General features: G+C 43.1%; 1 protein-coding gene across 7 annotated transcripts in view; it reads left to right on the top strand.

The window, feature by feature from the left end:
* The window catches only part of LOC137377667 (BCL-6 corepressor-like protein 1), a 355666-nt gene that overhangs the window by 210779 nt on the left and 123237 nt on the right, over nt 1-21650 (top strand). For 5 of the 7 annotated variants that reach the window (XM_068047573.1, XM_068047570.1, XM_068047571.1 and 2 more), the window contains 2 exons: nt 1595-1682; nt 17224-19929. In XM_068047573.1, coding sequence (XP_067903674.1) covers nt 1595-1682; nt 17224-19929 — 2794 coding nt within the window. Of the gene's footprint in view, nt 1-1594; nt 1769-17223; nt 19930-21650 lie in introns of those variants that run through there. The other 2 variants (XM_068047575.1, XM_068047576.1) reach the window with 2 other exon arrangements.

Here is a 21650-nt window from a genome sequence, read left to right on the forward strand (position 1 = left end):
GTGTATACTAGGAGTCCGTGTTGGGTCCACATCTATTCTTGATATACAATACAGATGATTTTGGGAACACAATCTCTCAAAATTTTGCTGATGGCAAGAAAGTAGGAAGCTTGACAAGTAGCAAGGAAGTAAAAGCCTTCAGGAAGAAATACATTAGCAGATTGGACAAACAGGTGGAAGATGTAATTTAAAATGGCTAAGTATGAGATGATACACTTTGGGGAAAAAAATAAGGAATTGGAGTATACACTCAATGGAAAGATGCTGAAAGATGTGAATAGATAGAGATCCATGGGTTCAATACATACGAATTAGGAGCAGGAGTAGGCCCCTCGAGCCTGCTCCGTCATTCAACAAGATCATGGCTAATCTGATTGTAACCTCAACTTCACATTCCTGCCTACCCCCGAGAACCTTTCACCGTCTTGCTTATCAAGAATCTATCTACCTCTGCCTTAAAAATATTCAAAGACTGCTTCCACTGCCTTTTTGAGGAAGAGGAGTTGCAAAGACACTCAACCCTCTGGGAGAAAAAAATTCTTCTCATCTGTTTTAAATGGCTAACCACTTACTTTTAAACAGTGACCCCTAGTTCTAGATTCTGCCACAAGAGGAAACATCATTTCCACATCCATTCAGAAAATTAGTGTAGGTGGATAATGCCATAATAAAGGCCAACAGCATTTTTAGGTTTATACAAAGAAGCATAGCGTACATGAACAAATAAATAAATTTGTATAAAACATTGGTTAGGTTATTAATGGAGTGCTGTGTGAAGTTATTGAAAGGACATGAAAGAAACAGGGAGCATACAGCATAGATTTACCAGGATGATAAGATTAGGAAACCATAGTTGTGAGGAAAGACTATAATAAAAATGTCTCCACTGGAGCAGCAATGCTAAAAGGATATTTGAATAGAGGCTTTTAAAATTATGAAAGGATTTTGATGGAGTGAATATGTAAAGGCTGTTTCCTCTGGTTGTGGCAAGAATTATTGGTCTAAAATTGTCACAAAGAGATTTGGGCCAAATTTCTTTACAGACAGGATTGTTGGTTTCTAGTAATCTTCTTTGGTAATGGTATTCAATCGACCTATGCTCCGAGTGTATTATAGTCATTGACCAATGATAATTGATAGGGCACTGGATCAATGCCAGTATAGCAGGCCAGGCATGGGCAGGGATTTGGAGGGTGAGGCCTTAGTTTATGTTTGAGAGTGAGATTGACTGACTTATTCTATCTATAAAGAATGAGTGACAGTGAATGATGTCTGTGAAGAGAATTGGTCTGTGTCTTATCTGTTATTTGTGAATGTACCTACTTTTGCATGGATCAATCCTCAGTGAAGCACACAGCAGTTTTTTTCTAGAAAATGACATTGAGCATGGAGGTACAAGAATGCTGACTTGAGTGGATAACCTGTTGCATGCAAACTGCATCTATATTAGCAGCAGCAACAGAGATTGAGTCTTCACCTGAGCTCTCAGCACGGAACTGCAATAAGCATCAGAAACTGTGCTCCTGTCCTTGGACTACCCATGAGCAAAGTCACAGGAGATTTACTAGTAATAATTAATCATTTTTTTTAATAGGAGATCTTCACTCACAGATGCAGAATCCAGGAAAAGTGCTCCACAGCCAGTAGGGACGGAAGATACTTATATTAACAACCACACTGAAGTAAGCGAGATTGATCAGCTCATCCAAACACAGTGGAAATCTTTTATTCTGTTTGTTGGGCCTTGATTTGATTCTGAATCTGAGAGGTGGGAACATATTTTTATTACACATTGTGTGTCTGGACTTGATACCACTACATTTTTTTGTTCTTCATTTTGTTTCAATATATATAATATCATATCTTTTAAATATTCAAGACTATCCTCTTGCATTGCTAATATTTTGGCAATTCTTCGTACTAGTTCTCTGCTTTCAAACCAGGCTTGTAACCTTTGTGCTTTCTTGGACTTGCCATTTGGCTTTGACTGTTATGAATAAGTTTTCCCAGTTTTGCAGCATTATAGTCTGTTATGGTTGCAGCGATCATGCTAAGTCAGTACTAAGTAGAATGCTAGACCCACCTACATGACTGTGATTTTGTGGTAATTCAGCATTTAACCAACCGCCTCAGTATAATATTTTATAATGAAAGAGGTAGCTGAGAGGCTGACAAAGTGAGTTTTTGCAGAAAGAAGGTAAGAAAGTGAATTTGGGTTGATAGCAGTTCAATGCTGAAAAAGAATGGGCCTGAATCTGCTAGAACAAATAGGTAAATGGTAATTAGTTCTGATTAATTTAAATATAGAGTAGCATAGAAATTAGGAGTAATTTGGGATCAGGAATTAGGCCAGTGACATATGCACAGAACCATATAAGTTAACAGCATTTGACTCGCTGTCCATGCCAGCCTTTTGCTAGAGCAGCCCAGAACTAATCTCATTGCCCCACTGTCTTCCCATAGCTCAGTATATTCTTCAAATATTTATCTAGTATTCTATTAGAAGGTACACTGTTGTTTGCCTCAATCACTCCTTGTGGTAAAGCATTCCATGCTCCAGCAGCCCTCTGCATAAAGAAATCTTTCTTAATCTCCCTAACTCTAGAGAACAATATTAAATTAATGACCCCTTGTCATTTTTACTGTTCATAAAGGGAAAATAGTCTTTCCCTGTGCACTCATTTATTTATAAACTATATGTTAAAATGTTCAGTGGTATCAACATTCCAACATGACTGCACTAATTGTGGCAATGTAACATTACGTGACATGGTTTTTCAGTCTGTACAAATATAACATTAAGTGACTTTTCCTCTCCTCAAAGTGCATCTGCCTGTTTGATAGAGCTGTAAACTATTGCAGGTTGGAGGGTGGTGGTAGGATTCAGGGAAAGGTAAATTCAAAAGCAGGCAGAGAAATGTCAAGGCTATAGAGCAGAGTAGCGTTTTGGGTAAAAATAAGCAGAGTGGACCAGGAATAAATGGAGAGCTTAATGGCAATTCAGTATTAGTGACTAAGGTGACAACAGGGAAAAATAAAGAAAAGCTAAAGACACTATATTTGAATGATTGAAACATTCACAACAAAATTAATGAATTAATACCACCAATAGAAATAAATGGGTTTGATCTAATAGCCATTCCAGAGACATGGGGCAGAATTTTCCCTCTGGGAGTGGAATACAGAGGTCCAGACTGTTTCTGGATCTCAAACCCGCCTCTGGGGGGAAACGGTCAATCATTGTGATTTTCACAGGGATGTCCCCTTAATTGGTCTGGAGGCAGGCTCGCTATTCAATTAAGGATGGCAGGCAGGCTCTAATCAGAGATTTTCCAGCTTAAAAGGAGTCGCAGGCTGCAAAAGAGGGTAAGGGAGAGAGTGCTTCAAAATGGATGCACCCTCTCTCAAGTTTTTTTAAAATCTAAACGAAAAAATGGATTTTGCAGCCAGGCTACCACTGTGGACGTGGGGGGGGGGCGGTGGTGGGTGTGGAGAGGTGGTGTAACTCTCTACAGGGCGGCCTGTGGCTGCTCCTGCACCCGGGAAGGCCTCTAGGCCTGCCTGGAATGCTAGTCTCCCAGTCTCCTGACAGGAGGCCACCTCCAGACACCTAAATTGGCCCCCACCATCTGTGGGAACCTGGAGGCCAACTGAAAAATTCCAGTCGGCCTCCTTTAATTGGCTCTTAATGAACCATGTTGAGTAGCCCCCATTACCGGGATGGAGCTAGGAAACTGACATGCCAGCTGGCGGGCTATTTTTATCTCCTGTCCGTCTCCGATCCTGGCCCCAGTGGGGACTGAAAATCCACCCCATGATTACAGAGTGACCAGTGTTGGGAACTAAATATTCTAGAATGTTTGACTTTTGGAAGAGATAGGCAAAATGGAAGTGGAGGAGGGGTAACCCTAATAATAAAGGACAGGATAAAGACAGTAGAGAAAAAGGATCTTGGCTCAGAAAATCAATTAGGCATGTAAAAAGAAAGAAATTAGCAAAAGTAACGTGCATCCCTTAGAGACAGAGATAGGAGAAATTATAATGGTGAGTAAGGAAATGGCAGTGACATTAAACAAATATTTTGTATTTGTCTTAACAGTGGAAAACAAAATATTTCGGAAATAGTGGGGAACCAAGAGTCAAGTGAGAATGAGACGCTTAAGAAATTAGTATTAGTAGAGAAATAGTATTGGAAAAATTAACGAGCTAAAAGTCACAAATCCTTTGGACATGATGGCCTACATGCTAGGGTTTTAAAAGAGGCGGATAGCGTTGGTGGAAACATTGGTTTTGATCTTTCAGAATTCCCTAGATTCTAGAACGGTCCCGTAGATTGGATGGTAGAAATTTAACCCCACTATTCAAGGAAGGAGGGAGAAAGAAAACTTAGAAATATAGGCATCTTTATCGTGGACATGATAGGGGACTAAGAAAATCAAATGATGGGGCAGAGTCAACATGGATTTATGAAAGGGGAATCCTGTTAGACAAATCTGTTAGTTTTTTTTGAGGATGTAACTAGTAAGATGGTTAAGGAGAAACCAGTGGATGTGGTGTATTTGGATTTTGAAAAAGCAGTCAGTATCCTCGCAGGGAGATTTGCTGGTGCAGTCGGGGAGGGTTTAAACTAGCTTGACGGGAGTGGGGGGTGGGGGAAACTGAGAGGTAGCTCAAATTGGAAGGAAGTAAAGCTGGTAACAGGAAGTAGAGAAGTAGCAAGCGAAATTAGAAGGTGAGTGCCAACTGGCTTAGAATGCAGAATAATGTCAAAGACAAGCGGTTGAATTTTACAGACGTCCGACGTCAAGAGTTGGTGGGGGTGAGGGGGTGGTGGAAAATGCCTCCGGGTGAGGGCTGCCATGCACTCTGATGCCGTGAGGGCCTGGTTCGATATTGCCGGTGGTGGTGAGGCCTCGTAGCGGCGCCCCCCCCCCCGCCGCTCGATGACGGGAGCTCCATTTAAATAATTAAATAAATTAAAATGAATGAATTAAATACCCTTCCAATCCCACCGTCTATCCCAGTGCCATATTCTTGCAGGTGGCCTGCACTCCCAAGCCTTAGGATCCCCGTCTGAGGAACAGAGGCGTAACACTGGTGGGGAGGGGGGAGGAGATAGGTTTCTCAGTGCAGGGGGTGTGTGTGGGGTGGGGGGAGCGTGGTCAGATGATGTCATCGGAGGGGATGGTGGAAAGGCTTATAGTTTAAAGTTAATGTGCTTTTGAGGGGGGAAGGTCAGGTGGACAAGGTAAGTGTATTGGGGGGAGAGGACAAGTAATTAATTGTTATTGGGGGGGGATTGGGCGAGGGACAGAATAAATGTATTTAACTTTTTTTAATAAATGTTCCTTTAAATATTTAAATTGAATGGTAGGACTTGAAGCCCTTTAAAAGTGGCGTCAGCGCCAGCGCACAGGTAGCTGACGCCATTGCTGGGGACGGACAGCCTGCCCCCTCCATGTCAATGGGGGATGGGGTGACGGTATGGAGGCTCCGCGACGTGCAGCCCACATGGGTGGAACGCCATTATTTTCGCCTGCTGTCAATTTCGGTGGCAGGAGTATAAATTTCAGCCCAAGCTTAAGGGCACTCTACCTGAATGCACGCAGCATTCCCATCAAGGCAGATGATTGAAACGCACAAATAGAGGTAAATGGATATGATCTAATTGCCATTATGGAAATGTGGCTACAGAGTGACCAAGACTGGGAACTGAATATTCAAGGGTAGTCGACATTTAGGAAGGACAGGCAAAAAGGAAAAGGAGGTGGTGTTGCGCTGATAATAAGGGCTGGGATCAGTACATTAGTAAGGGAGGATCTCTGATCGGAAGAACAAAATGTGGAATCTGTTTGGATGGAGCTAAAACAGCAAGGGGTAGCAAACTTTGGTCGGACTTTGATAGGCCAGTGAACAGTAGTGGGAGTGTAGGGCATGGTATTAATCAGGAGATTAGAGAAGCATGTTGCATGGGTAATACAGTAATTATGGGTGACTTCAATCTGCATATAGACTGGGTATACCTAATGAGCACTAATGCTGCGGAGGACGAGTTTCTGGAGTGTGTTGTGGATGGTTTTCTAGAGCAGTATGTTGAGGAACTGACTAGAGAACAGACTATTTTAGATCTAGTATTATGTAATGAGAAAGGGCTAATTAATAATGTTGTAAAAGAACCTTTCGGGAAGAGTGACCATAATATGATAGAATTTTACATAATGTTTGAAAGTGAGGTAGTTCAATCTGAAGCCAGGGTATTAAATTTGAACAAAGGAATTTATGAAGGTATGAGGGGCAAATTGGCTAAAGTGGATTGGGAAAAAATATTAAAAGGAATGACAGTACATAGGCAATGGATAATCTTTAAAGAATTATTATATAGTTTACAGCAACTATACACTCCGTTAAGGCACAAAAACTCCAAAAGAAAAGTTAGCCAACCATGGCTAACAAAGGAAGTTAAGCATTGTATAAGATTAAAAGAAAAGGCTTATAAAGTTGCCAATAATAGTAGTAAACCTGAGGATTGGGAGGATTTTAGAATACAGCAAAGGAGGACGAAGTAGCTGATAAAGGGAGAATAGAATCTGAATGTAAATCAGCAAAAAATATAAAAACGGACTGTAAAAACTTCTTTAGGTACAGGAAAAGGAAATGTTTGGTTCGGACAAATGTGGGTCCATTACAGGCAGAGTCAGGAGAACTTATAATGGGGAATAGAGAAATGGCAGAGAAGCTAAATGATTACTTTGTGTCTGTCTTCACTGAGGAAGATACAAGAAATCTCCCAGAATTAGAGATCCAAGGGACTAGGGAGAAGGAGCAATTGAAGGAAATTAGTATCAGGTAAGAAGATTGTATTGGATAAATTAATGGGGCTGAAGGTTGATAAATCCCCAGGACCTGATATTCTACATCCCAGAGTGTTGAGAAGAGGTAGCTATGGAGATGGTGGATGCATTGGTGATCATCTTCCAAAATGTCTTCACTCAGAGGGTGGTGAATCTTTTAAATTCCCTACCCCAGAGAGCTATGGAGGCTCAGTCATTGAGTATTTTCAAGACAGATCAATAGATTTCTGGATATTAAAGGCATCAAGGGATATGGATATAGTGTGGGAAAATGGCATTGAGGTAGATCAGCCATGATCTAGTTGAATGGTGGAGCAGGCTCGAGAGGCCGATTGACCTACTCCTGCTCCTATTTCCTATGTCCTATGTTCCTATCCCCCTATTCACTTACAACTGCACTTTCAAAATCTCCACTAGTGTCATAGTCATTTATGCACAGAAGTAGGCCATTTGGCCCATCGAGTCCATGCTGGCTCTTGACTGAGCCTTTCAGCCAGTCCCACTCAATCCCCGTAGCCCTACAAGTCTATTTCTTTCAAGTGGCCATTCAATTTCCTTTTGAAGTAATTGAGTGTCTCCGCTTCCACTACCCATGTGGGCAGCGAGTTCCAGGTCATTTCCACTCGCTGCGTAAAAAAAAAAAAGTTTTTCTCATATTTCCCCTGCATCTCTTGCCCAAAACTTTCAATATGCGTCCTTATACCATTAGTTAAAGGGAACAGTTTTTCCTTGTCTAACTTATCTAAGCCTTGTCTGCCTTTGGCCCTCTGTTTGTCACAAGATTGCTGTACATACTGATTTGCTTAACTGTACCTTCACCTCCACCTTTGATGCCCTAGTTCCCAATAAAAACATAAGTCTCTCTCACCCTGGCTGTTCCCCCTGGTATGGCCCTTATCTCCGTTTCCTTAAGTCCAAGGGACGCATACTTGAAAGGATATGGCGGGCAACTGGTTTAGCCATCCACAGCCAGATCTGGCTGGACCACTTAAAACACTATCGGGTCTTGCCGGTCTGCTAAAACTGCTCACTATTCTTGGAATGCAAAGATAACCCTACTGCAAGCCGTCTTAAACCCCTTTCCCCTGTCCCCTCCATTCTCGCCTCTAACAATGTGCGAGGAGCTCATGGACTTCTTTGTCATTAAGATAGAAAGTATCCGATCAGCTGCCTCCCTCCCTTCCTCTCGCCCACCTGGCCAAATTTCCTATAATGCTCCCGCTCTTGTCTAGTCCTGAACTTGCATCTTTCTCTAGTTTCTTTGCTATCTCCCTCATGCTCTCTCTTGAGCTCACCTTGCCCATAAGACCTAACTCCTGCTCCCTTGATCCTATACCCATCAAACTGCTCGTCACTTAACTTACCTTCCTGGTCCCCATGTTAGCTGATACCGGTTCTCTGTCCAGGTTCGCTGTCCCTCTCTCCTTTAAATCTGCTATCATCACCCCCTCCTCAAAAACCAACCCTTGACATAACTGCCCTTGCAATCTACTGTCCCATCACCAAACTTCTTTCCTCTCAAGTCCTTCAAGGTGTTGTTGCCTCCAAAATCTGTTCCGATCTTTCCCGGAGCTCCAAGTTTGACTCCCTCCAATCAGGTTTCCGCCCCTGCCACAGTACCATCCGATGTAACTGTAACAAAAGTAAACTTTCCCTCCTCGTCCTTCTCAACCTTTTTGCAGCCTTTGACGTGGTTGACCATACCATCCTCCTCAATGTCTCCAGTGTTGTCCAGCTGGGTGGGACTGCTATCACCATTCTTATCTAATCGTAGCCAGAGAATCACTTGCAATGGCTTCTCTTCCTGAGTATAAAAGTAGGGAAGTCATGCTTTAACTGCATAGGGCATTGGTGAGACTGCACCTAGAGTACGGCGTACAGTTTTGGTCTCCTTGCTTAAGGAGGGATATACATGCATTGAAGCAGTTCAGAGAAGGTTCACTACGCTAATTCCTGGGATGAAGGGGTTGTCTTATGAGGAAAGGTTGAGGAGGTTGTGCCTACACATGATGCTGAGGGGGCTTGACAGGGTACATGCTGAGAGGATGTTTCCCCTCGTGGAGGAATTTAGAACTAGGGGGCTTAATTTCAAAATAAGGGGTCTCCCCTTAACAACAGAGATGAGGAATTTCTTCTCTGAGGGTCATTAATCTTGGGAATTCTCTTCCCCAGGGAACAGTGAAAGCTGGGTCATTGAATATATTCAAGGTTGAGTTAGACAGATTTTTGATCTACAAGGTAGTTGAAGGTTATGGGGGCAGGCAGAAAAGCGGAATTAAGGCCCCAATCAGATCAGCCATGATCTTATTGAATGGTGGAACAGGCTCGAGGGGCCGAATGGCCTACTTTCCTATTTCCTATAATCTTCTGCTCCTGTACCATTACCTCTCGTGTCCCCTAAGGATCTGTCCTTGGCCCCCTCCTATTTCTCGTCTTCATGTTGCCCCTCGACACCATCATCCGAAAGCATATGTCGTCAGCGTACATGTGAAAACTTAGCTCTACCTCACCAGCACTTCTCTTGATTCCTCCACTGTTGCTAAATTCAGACTGTTTATCTGGCATCCAGTACTGGATGAGCAGAGGTTTCCTCCAATTAAATATTGGGAAGACAGAAGCCATTTTTTTCAGTCCCCACTCTAAACTCTGTTCCCTAGCTATCGACTCCATCCCTCTCCCTGGCAACAGTCTGAGATTAAGCCAGTCTGTTTGCAACCTTGGTGTCATATATGACTCCGAGATGAGATTCCGATCTCATTCGTGCCATGACTAAGACTGCCTAAGATATACCTCCGTAACTTCACCCCTGTCTCAGCTCATCTGCTGCTGAAACCCTCATTCATGCCTTTGTTACCTCTAGACTTAACTGTTCCAATGCACTTTTGGCTGGTCTCCCACATTCTACTCTGCATAAACTTGAGGTCATCCAAAACTCTGCTGCCCATGTCTTAACTCACAGAGTCCTGCTCCCCTATCACCCCTGTGCTTGCTGACCTACATTGGCTCCCGGTTAAGCAACGTCTTGATTGTGAAATTCTCAGTGCACCACAGTACCATGGAGCAAGGGTTTACCCATGGAGAAAAGAGAGACATGTCTTTGAGAACAGCAAGAGAGTGGTCAATGTGGGATGCCATAATTATGAGGTTAGACAGCTTGTTTTTCATCCATAACTGAGTCCTGAATAATGTGTTGATGCATTGGCCATAATCTTCTAATCCTCCTTAGGTGGTGGCAGAGAACTGCGAGAATTGCAAATGTTCAAAAAGGGCGTAAGGATAAACCCAACAACTGCAGGCCAGTCAGTTTAACTTTGGGGGTAGAAAAGCTTTTAGAAACAATAATCCAGGACAAAATTAAGTCACTTGGACAAGTTTGGATTAATTAAACAAAACCAGCATGGATTTAAGGGCAAATCATGTTTAACTAAAATAAAAACAGAAGGTTTTGGAAATACTCAAAATAATGAAAGATCACAGACCTGAAACGTTAACTTTCCTTCTGTATCTGCAGATGCTGCCTGACCTGTTGAGTATTTTCAGCACCTTCTGTTTTTATTTCAGATTTCCAGCATCTGCAGTATTTGCTTTTATTTTCATGTTTAACTAACTTGATTGAGTTTTTTGATGTGGTAACGGAGAGAGTTGATGAGGGCAATGCGGTTGATGTGTACATGGACTCCCAATAATCATTTGATAAAGTGCCACATAATAAGGCTTGCCAGCAAAGATGAAGTGCATGGAGTAAAAGGGACTGTGGCAGCATGGATAAGAAGTTGGCTGAGTGACAGGAAACAGAGTAATGGTGAACGGTTGTTTTTTGGACTGGAGGAAGGTATACATTGGGGTTCCCCAGGGGTCAGTACTGGAACCACTGCTTTTCTGGATATATATTAATGACCTAGACTTAGGTTTACAGTATAGAATTTCAAAATTTGCGGATGACACAAAACTTGAAAGTACTGTGAACTGTGAGGAGGATAGTGATAGACTTCAAGAGGCCATAGGCTGGTGGAACAGGTGGATACATGGCAGATGAAATTTAATGCAGAGAAGTGTGAAGTCTTACATTTGGTGGGAAGAATGAGGAGAGGCAATATAAAATAAACAGTACAATTCTAAAATGGGTACAGGAACAGAGACCTAGGGGTATATGTGTACATATTATTGAAGATGGCAGTGCAGATTGAGAATGTGGTTAATAAGGCATATGGGATTCTTGGCTTTATAAATAGAGGCATGTAGTACAAAAGCAAGGAAGTTATGATGAACCTTTATAAAACATTGGTTTGGCCTCAACTGGAGTCTTGTGTCCAATTCTGGGCACTGCACTTTAGAAAGGATGTGAAGGCTTTAGAGAGGGTGCAGAAAAAATTTAAAAGAACGGTTCCAAGGATGAGGGATTTTGGCGGAAAGATGAATGGCAAAAGAACCAATGGTGACATGGGGAAAAGCTTTTTTACTCAGAGTGGTTAAGATCTGGAATGCATTTCCTGAGACTGTGATGGAGGCACATGCAATCATGGTTTTCAAAGGAAATTGGATAAGCACCTGAAGAAAGAAAAAAAAGTTGTAGAGCTACCGGGAAAGGGTAGGGGAGTGGGACTTGCTGGGTTGTTCTCGCAGAGAGCCAGCATAGACACAATGGGCCAAATGGCCTCCTTCTGCTCTTTAACCATTCTGTGATTCTATGTGTTGCCTCTGGAGGCCAGGGTAAGGGTAGTGATGTAATGTGTGGAAAACCTCTGAAAAAGGAAGGGAACCAGCCACAAGTCAAGGTTGATAATAGAAACCACTGGCAGTGGAAGGTTAGAGTGGAGATTTTGCAGAGATAATTTGAGGAGTTAGGTTCTAGACTAAAGTGCAAAATTTCAATTGTATTAATTTCAGAATTAATATCAGTAGCAGAACAAATTGGGAGCAACAGATTAGTTTCATCAATGTGTGGCTAGAAAGATGGTGCAGAAGGGAAAGTTTCAGATTCCTCGGGCACTGGGAGAAGTTCTAAGGCCGAAAAACACTTTCTGTAGACAGCAATGCTTTAACCTAAACTAAACTGGTTTCAGTATCCCCACAGGGACTCCAAGTAGATGAATTAGAAAGGATTTAAACTAGTATGGCAGGGGGTGGGGTGTGTGGTTAGCGCAAGTGTAGTAAAAGAAAAATAAACCAAAAATAGTAAGTTGAAGTGAGGGCTATGGACCTTCAGGCATAAAAGATATGTTCAGGACAAAGAAGGAAGAAGAAAAAGATGATAAAATGCAATAATTTTATGATTTATGCTAATATGCAAAATATTAGAAATAGAATCCAACAATTCAGGACCCTAATTGGAACCCATCCACTGCCGAAGCCCTTATCTATGCTTTTGTTACACCAGGTCCCAACTATTCCAATGGTCTGTTGGCTGCCCTGTCATCTTCCATGCTACTTAAACTTGAGCTCATCCTGCTGCTTGTATCCTAACTCGCACTAAGTCCCATTCACCATCACTCCTGTGCTCATTGACCTACATTGGCTCTCAGTCCCAGCATTTAAAATTCTTATCCATGTGTTCAAATCCCTCCATAGCCTGGCCCCTCCTTATCTCTCTGACATCCTCCAGCCCTACAACCCTTTGAGATATCTGCGCTTCTCCAATTCTGGCCTCTTGTGCATCCCTGGTTTCCATCAACCCACCATTGGTGGCTGTGCCTTCAGCTGTCTAGATCCTAAGTTATCGAATTCACTCCCGAAACCTCTCCGCTTCTCTCTGTCTCTGTCTCTCTCTCTCTCTCTCTCCTCCTTTAAAGTACTCCTTTAAATCCTATACCACTGTCATGTACGCCTTCTAGAGGACTTCCATCAATGCTGGCAGCACCACATCGCAAACATGCAAGTCCTGGAAACAGCCAACATCACCAGGGTTGAGGCCATCCTGCTGCAAAGCCAACTGTGTTGAGAGGGTCACGTTGCCCGGATGGACGACAATTGCCTGCCCAAGATCGTGTTCTATGGAGAGCTGACCACTGCCCCATGCAAACGTTTCAAGGACTCCCTGAAGAAGTCCCTCTCTGTGTGCCACATCAGCCATCGCCAGTGGGAACCACAGGCCATAATTCATGATGCCTGGAAATGCTACATCAGGATGGCTACCTTTGAGACTGAGCGAAGAACCAGCATGAAAGAGAAGGAGGAGACGAATAGATACATTTGCCTCCAGCAGCGACTACACCTTCATTTGTACCTGCTGTGGGAGAATCTGCCGGTCATGGATAGGCCTGACTAGCCATCAGCAGGTCTGCAACCGATGAGTACAACCTTCCCAAAATCTTCATCTGCGAAGAAAAAAACCTATCTCTTTGGCTAAGCTTTTGGTGACCTGTCCTAATATCTCTCTTGGGTGATTGTCAAATTTTGTTTGATAATGCTCATGTGAAGTGTCTTAGGACATTTTATTACATTAAAGGAGCATATAAATGCAGGTTGTTGTAAAGCACATTGGGATGTTCTGAGCTGGTGAAATGTCCGATATGAATGCAAGTCTATTCCCTTCTCCCTCCTATGTTTGTTTGGCCTCCCCTTAAACGCATCTACACTATTCGCTTCAACCACTCCTTGTGGTAATGAGTTCCACGTTCTCGCCACTCTCTGCGTAAAGAAGTTTCTTCTGAATTTTCTATTTGATTTTTTTTGTCGATGGCCTCTAGTTTTGAACTTCCTCACAAGTGGAAACATTCTGTCTATGTCAACTCTTATCAAAACCTTGCATAATTATTAAGACCTCTATTGGGCCACTCCTCAGTTTTCTCTTTTCAAGGGAAAAGAGACCCAGCCTGTTCATTCTCTCCTGATGGGTAGACCCCTGCATTTATGGTATCATCCTTGTAAATCTTTTTTGCACCTTCTCCAGTGCCACTATTTTTTTTATATATCATATAGCAACCAGAATTGTACATGGTACATTTCAGGTATAATCTTCATAAATTGGCAGTATGGGTCACACCATCACCATTCAGTGGTGTGGTCTAAGCAAAGTTTGATGCAAATTTAGCATAACGTCTTTACTTTTCAATTCTACCCCTCTAGAAATAAATCCTAGTGCTTGATTTGTCATTTGTTAATCTGTCACTACTTTGTAGTGATTTGTGTATTTGTATTCCCTTTGCTCCTCTACCCCATTTGCATTCTTATTTCCTAAGTCATGTGCAACCTCTTTTTTTTTGCCAAGACGAAATTAGACGATTATATGTCCATTCTGAAAGGTTGTTGATATATAATTTGTTGCAGTCTTGCTCAGTATTGACTATTCACCCACCATCTCGCCCTCGCAACCAATTTGGTGCCATCTGGAAATTTAGCAATTGTATTTTCAATTCCAAAGTCTAAATTGTTAACATTAATTGTGAACACCAATGGTCTCAGCACTGATTCTTGTGGAGCACCACTTTCCGCCACTCTGAATAAATACCCTTTCCTATGTTTACCCTACTCTCTGCTTTCTGCCTTGAAGATAGTTAACTATCTATTCTGCTACTTGATCCATAACCCTGCATTCTCTGACTTTATTCATTATGTGATACCTTATCAAAGGCTTTTTTCAAATCTAGATAAATTACACTTAATCTACTTTCTCTGTTACCTCTCAAAAAAAATTTGCCGTGTTTGGTCAAGCAAGACTTTCCCTTTTGAAATCCGTGTTCCATGAAATGAAATACCTCTTTTTTTTTCCACAGCAGCCCTTTTTAGCTAGGTGTTAATTCTCCTGATCTGACTTTGTTTGTTTGTTTGTTTGTTTCTATGTCAATTTGTACGTGGCTCGGGCAATAATCCAGAGATTATTACCCTCTAGATCCTGCTTTGTAATTTGGCTCTTAACCTCTGATATTCCCTCAGCAGGATCGCCTGCCTGTTCCTACCTATGTTGTTTGTTTTGACATGAATCACAACAACTGGACTATCCCCCTCCCTTTCCAAATTCCTTTTCAGTTGCCATGTGATAACCACTAACCTGGCATCTGATAAACACATCCTATTCTCGCTTGTGGCTGCAGAGGATGCTATCTATCCCCATGATTATAGAATCCCCTATTCCAACTGCATTTCTATTCTGCTCTTCCCCTCTTTGGACAGCCTTCTGAGTCATGGCGCCTTGGTTTGCATTGTGGCTGTCCTCCCTGCAGTCTTTCTCCTTGTCCTCACTGAAAATCAGTACATTGTACCTGTTGGACAGGACCAGTGGCTGAGGAACTTCCTTTTCAAGCTCTCTCTCCTACATCCCTGCTCCCTAACAGACACACCCTCCTTTTTCCTGCTTCCTTCTGGGGTGTGACTGTTCTGAAATTCCTCCTCCTCCTCCTCTTCCCTTACGTTTTGGAGTGTCTCTAAATCACACTTCAGCCTCACTGACTCTGAATTGGAGTGACTGTCACTGAAGGCAGAGCCATTTCCTGCCGATGTGGCAGTCTGGGACAGTATCACTGTTCACAAACTCCCACATACTACAATCCCAACACATAGGAGGGAATTTTATGCTTTCCCCCTTGGCAAGTTTGAAGGCGGGCAGAGCACTTAATCGGGTGGGATGGTGGCGTTGGGCGGAAGCCATGCCTGCTGAAAGCCACCCCCTGCCCTGCTGCTGACCCTCCCCACACCCTCCTCCCCAGCAACCTCCCACCCTGCGAGACCCCTCCCACCCTGATCTATCTATGACCTGGGTCCCTCGACACTCCTGGGCCTCTGGTGGGTGCTCCACTGGCAGCAGCCACCATCTCTGAGGCAGCGTTGCACAGTTAAAAAGTTGCTGGCTCCTGATCGTCTGGCAGCTCTCAGAGGGCAACTTTCATCGCTGGGGTCCTTGATTCTGTGGAAGGCCCACCACTATCCAGTTAAGTGCCTAATAGTCACTTGATTCGGCAGGCCTCCCACAGAAGGGACAACACAAGGTTCTCCCCGATGCTTTTGCAGGTAGTCGAGACCCCCATTGTCAAAATAAACTCATGGCTGTATAGTCTCTAGTCTTTTTATTTATTTTCTTACTGATAGCCTGAATAAATTTAATTAGTTTTAAAAAAGTGATTATTTATAGATTAATTAGCTTATCTAGTTAAATTATTAGTTTAATAAAGTAAGATGTCTGTTACCCCAGCTGTTAGTCTATTTTGTATCTTTGATTTAGCTAAATCCATGCCGCCGCCACTCTGGTCCGTGCTCTGTCCTGGGGCCCAGTCTAACAATATGCTGCTGCCGCAACTGCTTCTCTTGCTGCCCTTCAGGTCCGTACTCTGTTTGGATGCGCTGTCTCCTGTTCTATTTATGCTGCTGCTGTTGCTTAGGTCCGCACTCTATCCAAGGGCCTATCTCCTACTCTATGCTGCTGCTGCCACTCCTCCTCCTGCCACTGCTCAGGTCCGCACTGTATCTGGGGGCCCTATCTCCCACTCTATGCTGCCTCTCCTCCTCCTGCCACTGCTCAAGTCTACACTCTGTCTGAGGGCCCTGTCTCCCATTCTATGCCGCCGCTGCTGCTGCTCCTGTCGCCGTTCATTTCCGTGCTCTGTCCGGGGGCCCTGTATCTTGCTTTAATTATGATGCTGCTGCTGTCGTTCTGTCTCCTGCTTTATTTATGCTACTGCTGCCTCCTCCTCCTGCCACCACTCGGTTTGCACTCTTTTTGTGGCCCTGTCTTTCCCTCTATGCTGCTGCCACCACTAGGGTTCGCGTCCTTTCTCAGTCCCTGTCTTTCCCACTATTCATGTTGCTTCCGCTGCTTCTTTTGGTTTGAGTGGGAAACTGATTTGAGTTCATGCACATGAGGCCCTGAAGTTAGTATCTCCAAGGCCTCCAGCTGCAGAGAGCCAAATGATTCCCTATCCACCTCAGCCCCTATTGGCTGGACTTCCACTAGGCATTAAAATTAGAGCTTTCGTATCCTCTGAAGGAGCTAGCAAACTACATAATTGTAAAAACAAATGCAGCTTAGGCCCACAACCACCTTTCTGAGGGCAGTTAGGGAAGGGCAATAAATGTGGGAGTGATGGCATCCCTCACATCCTGAGAAAAAATTTGTTAAAAGCTCACGATCTGACAAATAGGAACTTGCGTGAATTACTCAAGGACTGATGATAACTGTGGACATATACTCCAGAATGAGTCAATGACTTCGGGAGAGGAGGAGGATGAAATAAAGCTTTTTCCTTTAAAAAAAAAACTGAAGTACGAATAATTGCAAGCGATTCCCAGTAGCACAGTTCTTCCTCTGACACTTAAGACAATTCTTAGAATCCTTAGTTTAATTCATGATTAATTTAGTAGTGATATAAAAGTGATATATGTTTGTATTTTATAGGAAAACTAGACTCACTGAAATCTCTATTGATTGCCGTATCTTTTTTAGGTGGCGACTGAACGAATGAGCAATGGTGTCCAACAAGTCGAGGGGGATGAAAGTAACTTATTGCAGGAAGGACCTCAAAGTTGCAAGGATAATGAGCCAGAAATATCTGTTCCAAAAGAAGAGAAGGTCACCTTCATGACCACTTCAGATATACAGTTGAAGGCCGATAGAGTTACCAATGTGGAAAGTAAATTGCTGCATGGGGAAATGCCGGAAAATGGAGATAACAAAATGAAAAATTTGGAGAGTGTAGGCATGCATCGTAAAGCACAACAAACTCTGTCAAAAAACACTTGCACTCAGGATAACACTGGGGAACCAGGAAAGACTATAAAGCAAAAACTGACTCCTGGAACTGGGGCTAAGTATCAAGGACTTCCCTGGATTGATCCACAATTAGACAGTGCTATATCAGGAAGTCACCACCCTTTTGATGCACTGAACTCACTAAACCTGTACAAACCTTGTTTATCACCATCCCAGAATTTACACAAAGTTTCTCAACCTTATTTTCCACCAGTGTTTAACCAGAGTCCGCATTTGATGTACTTACCACCACCAAACTTAGGCCATCCTCATGGTGCACCGTCCCTTCCAACAACTTTAGGAGTTACAGGAGTGCAGACAGTGCCATCATTTTTACAAAGTAAAGTTGGCAGCACTAATTTAGTACCTGATCTACTTTCATATTCTCATCCACTGACGCTCAGCAGATCTTTGACTTCAGAATCCAATTCCAAACATACTGCTGATTATTCTCATTCCCCTTTTGTCAAAACAAAAACCCAATCAGAATCATCTCAGAAGCAACAATTTTTAACTTCCCGTTCTCATACTTCATTACCAATGTCCCACATTTATTTCAACCCGAGTAGTGAATTACCTTTGGCACGGAAGAGCCCAAACAGCCGGTTAACTAAACTTCCTGAGCACAGTTCTACTCATCAGTCTTCAATTGGGCTCTCAGAAAATTCACAACCTCCATTCATAGTATTCAGATCTCCACCTCAGCTTGAGAAGCAGATATATCCAGAAGTATCCCATGACCTGCCTCTCGATTTGTCAGCAAAATCAAGCTGTCATGGTATCGGGGTTAAACAGAATTCTTTACCTGAGCTGCGGAAAACACCACCTATGCCGGTTTTGACTCCTGTTAAAGGGGATAGGTCATTCTCTCTGTTGCACTCTAAAAGTGACGGTCTCTCCCCACGAATACCTCAAAGTAGCTACAGTACCAGCAGTATTAAAGGAAACTTTGGTTTAACACCACCTGTTGTGGTTTTTCCGGATACTATAAGAAATGGGGCTACTCTGCAAAAGAACCCAATTGATCCTTTAACGCTTCAGCCATTGAACCCAGCTTGGTCGTGGGTAAAAGGTTCCAGTACCCTCGTAAACCGTAATCCACGGACTTTTGTTGGCGTGGCCAGTGCTATACCTGCATCTATGTTACAGATTGGTAATGAAGATCCTAAGAGTGCTGCTAAACAAGAACCAATTTCCATTGTTTACCAAGGAGATTGCCAGTTGGCATTTTCCAATGACAACAAAAGCGGGGAGCCCAAAAAAGATGCATATGGAGGTCATGGTGTAAACAAAACTAATGATCACTTACACGGCTGTTTTGTATCCGCCCCCAGTGAAGTGGCATCATTTCATTCAAATGCATATCCCCCATTTGTCATTAGAAGTAGCATTCCCATTAACCACCTTTATCTAGCAGGGGATAAAAATCCATTTCATCATTCGCCATTGTTAACTAACGGCAGTTGTTCAGCACCACAGCTGCCAGTAGCTCAAGGAATTCCTTATGGTTTGCCATCTTCCAGAGGAGAATATACTTTGTTTCAAAGTCCTCATCATTTAGGGGCTGTGTGGACACCTCAGAAGATCCATGGAGAAAAGATAAAAGAAGACCAGCTACAGATAATGGGGTCACCATTGTCCAACTTGGAGTCTATAGTTCATAACAGGGCTTTGGAGCTGTTTGCAATTGAAAATAAAAAGGATGGTCCTAAATCATTCACCCCAAATGCAATAAATAAGGAAGGTGTTCCTTCCAAAGATATGAACCAATCACCATCCAATGGTGCAAATGTAGTTGACTTAAGCCATTTACCTTCTGAAAACAAAAGCAAAAGTGGTCAGAAAGATCAACAGAATATGATTTCCACAATCAAGATGGATAAAATGGGCAAAGCCAATAAAGGAGTTGCGAGTGAAAATTCTAAAAATTCAAAGGGTGATGTGGGTGAAGATAGAAAAGTTCAAAATAAGGAGCAAGAAGTGCAAGGAATAATTACTTCTTTGCCGTTGAGCAACCAGCCCTTAATTAATCGTAGCCATAGTCATAAAGATCTTCCTGTTGTAGAACCGCAAAGTGACAGGAGTTTAGAGGTAGCGACCATACAGGAGTTAGCAAGTGGAAGTACAACATCCCACAATTTGTCTACAGATGCGGATCAATCAATGACTAAAGGTATGTGTAATGAGAAAGAACATTGTGCTGCTGGACCAGTCAAACGTACTGTTACCAAAGAAAAGAAGGATGGTTCAGTGAAGAATCCAGTTTCTAAATGCAAAGGACCTAATTCAGTTAGATGCAGTGCAAACCCATCTAGCTGTGTAGGAGAGAAGTTCAAATGCACTAAGAAGGAAGATATTGTGAGTTCCTACAGATTAAATCGGGAACAGCAGACCATTCAGGTAAATTATGAACTATAAGCTATTTTTCTTGTTTTAGGATCAATTTTCTTTCATTCTAGTTACCAGAATCTTTGTTAAGCAATGTCAAGCAGAGCTGTGTAATGTAGCTCTGCCCATATTTATAAGGATGCAGTTTGATTTTACTTCTGCATAAGTTTCAGGTTTTAAAAAACAAACCAGAAGAATTTTTCAAATGAGTGACTCTATGGGCTGAATTTTCCCGGCCCATTGGAGGTGGGCTGGGAGGCAGGAGAGCTGGCAATATGGTGGGGGAAGGCGTCAGAAGGGAACCCAATGTCTTCCTGCTGCCATGGCATATTCCAGTGGCGGGAATTGTGAAAGCGCGGCTGCCTGCCTGTCAGGCAATTGAGCCACTTAAGTTGCCAAGTAAGGGCTGCTTCCGCGAGCAATTTGCCTGCATCAGGAGGGCCCGCCGCCATGTGGAGAGACCGCCAGGCAAACCCTGCTGGCCTCCCAGCAGGTTCTGGTGGGCTGGGGTGGGGGTGGCCTCCTTTGTGCGTACACCATGGCCCATGGAGGGACCCTTCCATGAGACCCCTGGCATGGGCACCGCAGTGAAAACGAACCCCTTCCGAGAACACCGAGGTCTGCCTGCCTGGCCCAGACTGCCTGCCTGGCCCAGATGTCCCCCAACCCAATTTGCCTGACTTTGAGGGCGCTCCGCCATTGAGGTGCCCTCTCCCTGGAGCTGCAGCTTTAGTGCTGGCCACCGCTAGAAGCTGGGGGCAGGCCGCCCAGCTTAATTGGATGACAGCCCTGGAGGCCGCCTCTTAATTGGCCGCCGCTGGCAATATGCTGCCCCAGGAACCTGTCACTGGTCGAAGCAGGGTCACTTCCCACATTTGGACTTCCAGCTAAGTGGAAATATTCGGCCCTATGAGTGCATTTTAAGATAATTGACTCATACAAATTTATACTAGTCAAAAGGAAAAAGGAGACAAATAATTTTGTGTGATGTAAGTTCCTGATATTTATAACTGAATATTTATTAGATAGTTGTTTCCTGATGTACAGAATAGATTTGGACTTTAAAGCCCAGATTGTATGGTCAGCAGCAAAGCGATGACACTCACTGCTTATCTCAAAGAAAGCTGTCCACAAAAATCTAGCAATCTCTGGGGCATGGATTTCTCCTTTCCTGATGTCAGTTTAAATGTAGTGCCAATTTGAGGAAGTCTCCAGGCGTTCAGCAACAATAATGTCAGCTAGCAAGGTAAATAACTAATCACATTGAACTATTTTCAGACAGCAAATGAGGAAGTAAAATGCCCTGAAGTTTTCACATAATTAATATTAAAAATTTTACTGAGTGAAATAAAGGATTGGGACATATACATGGAATTAGGGTAGAAGCTGAAACTATCGTAAACAAACTTTAAAAAAAGTTAAAAATGTGAATTTTTTTATTGTAATGGAAGGATTTGACATTCCACAAATGTGAAATGTGTTTTTAACATTCTCATCCTTGTTTTCAAATCGTTTCCTGGCCTTGCCCTGCCATATCGCTATAATCTCTTCCAGCACCACAACACTCCAAGATGTCTGCGATCCTCTAATTCAGGCATCTGGAGCATCCCCAATTTTAATTGCTGCACTACTGATGGCAATGCCTTAGCCTGCCTGGTCCCTAAGCTTTGGAATTCTCACTCTAATCCTCTTCGCATCTCTACCTTGCTCTCCTCCTTTAAGACATTCCTTAA

The sequence above is a fragment of the Heterodontus francisci genome, chromosome 15 (assembly GCF_036365525.1).
Source record: "Heterodontus francisci isolate sHetFra1 chromosome 15, sHetFra1.hap1, whole genome shotgun sequence".
In the NCBI taxonomy this organism is placed as follows: Eukaryota; Metazoa; Chordata; class Chondrichthyes; order Heterodontiformes; family Heterodontidae; genus Heterodontus; species Heterodontus francisci.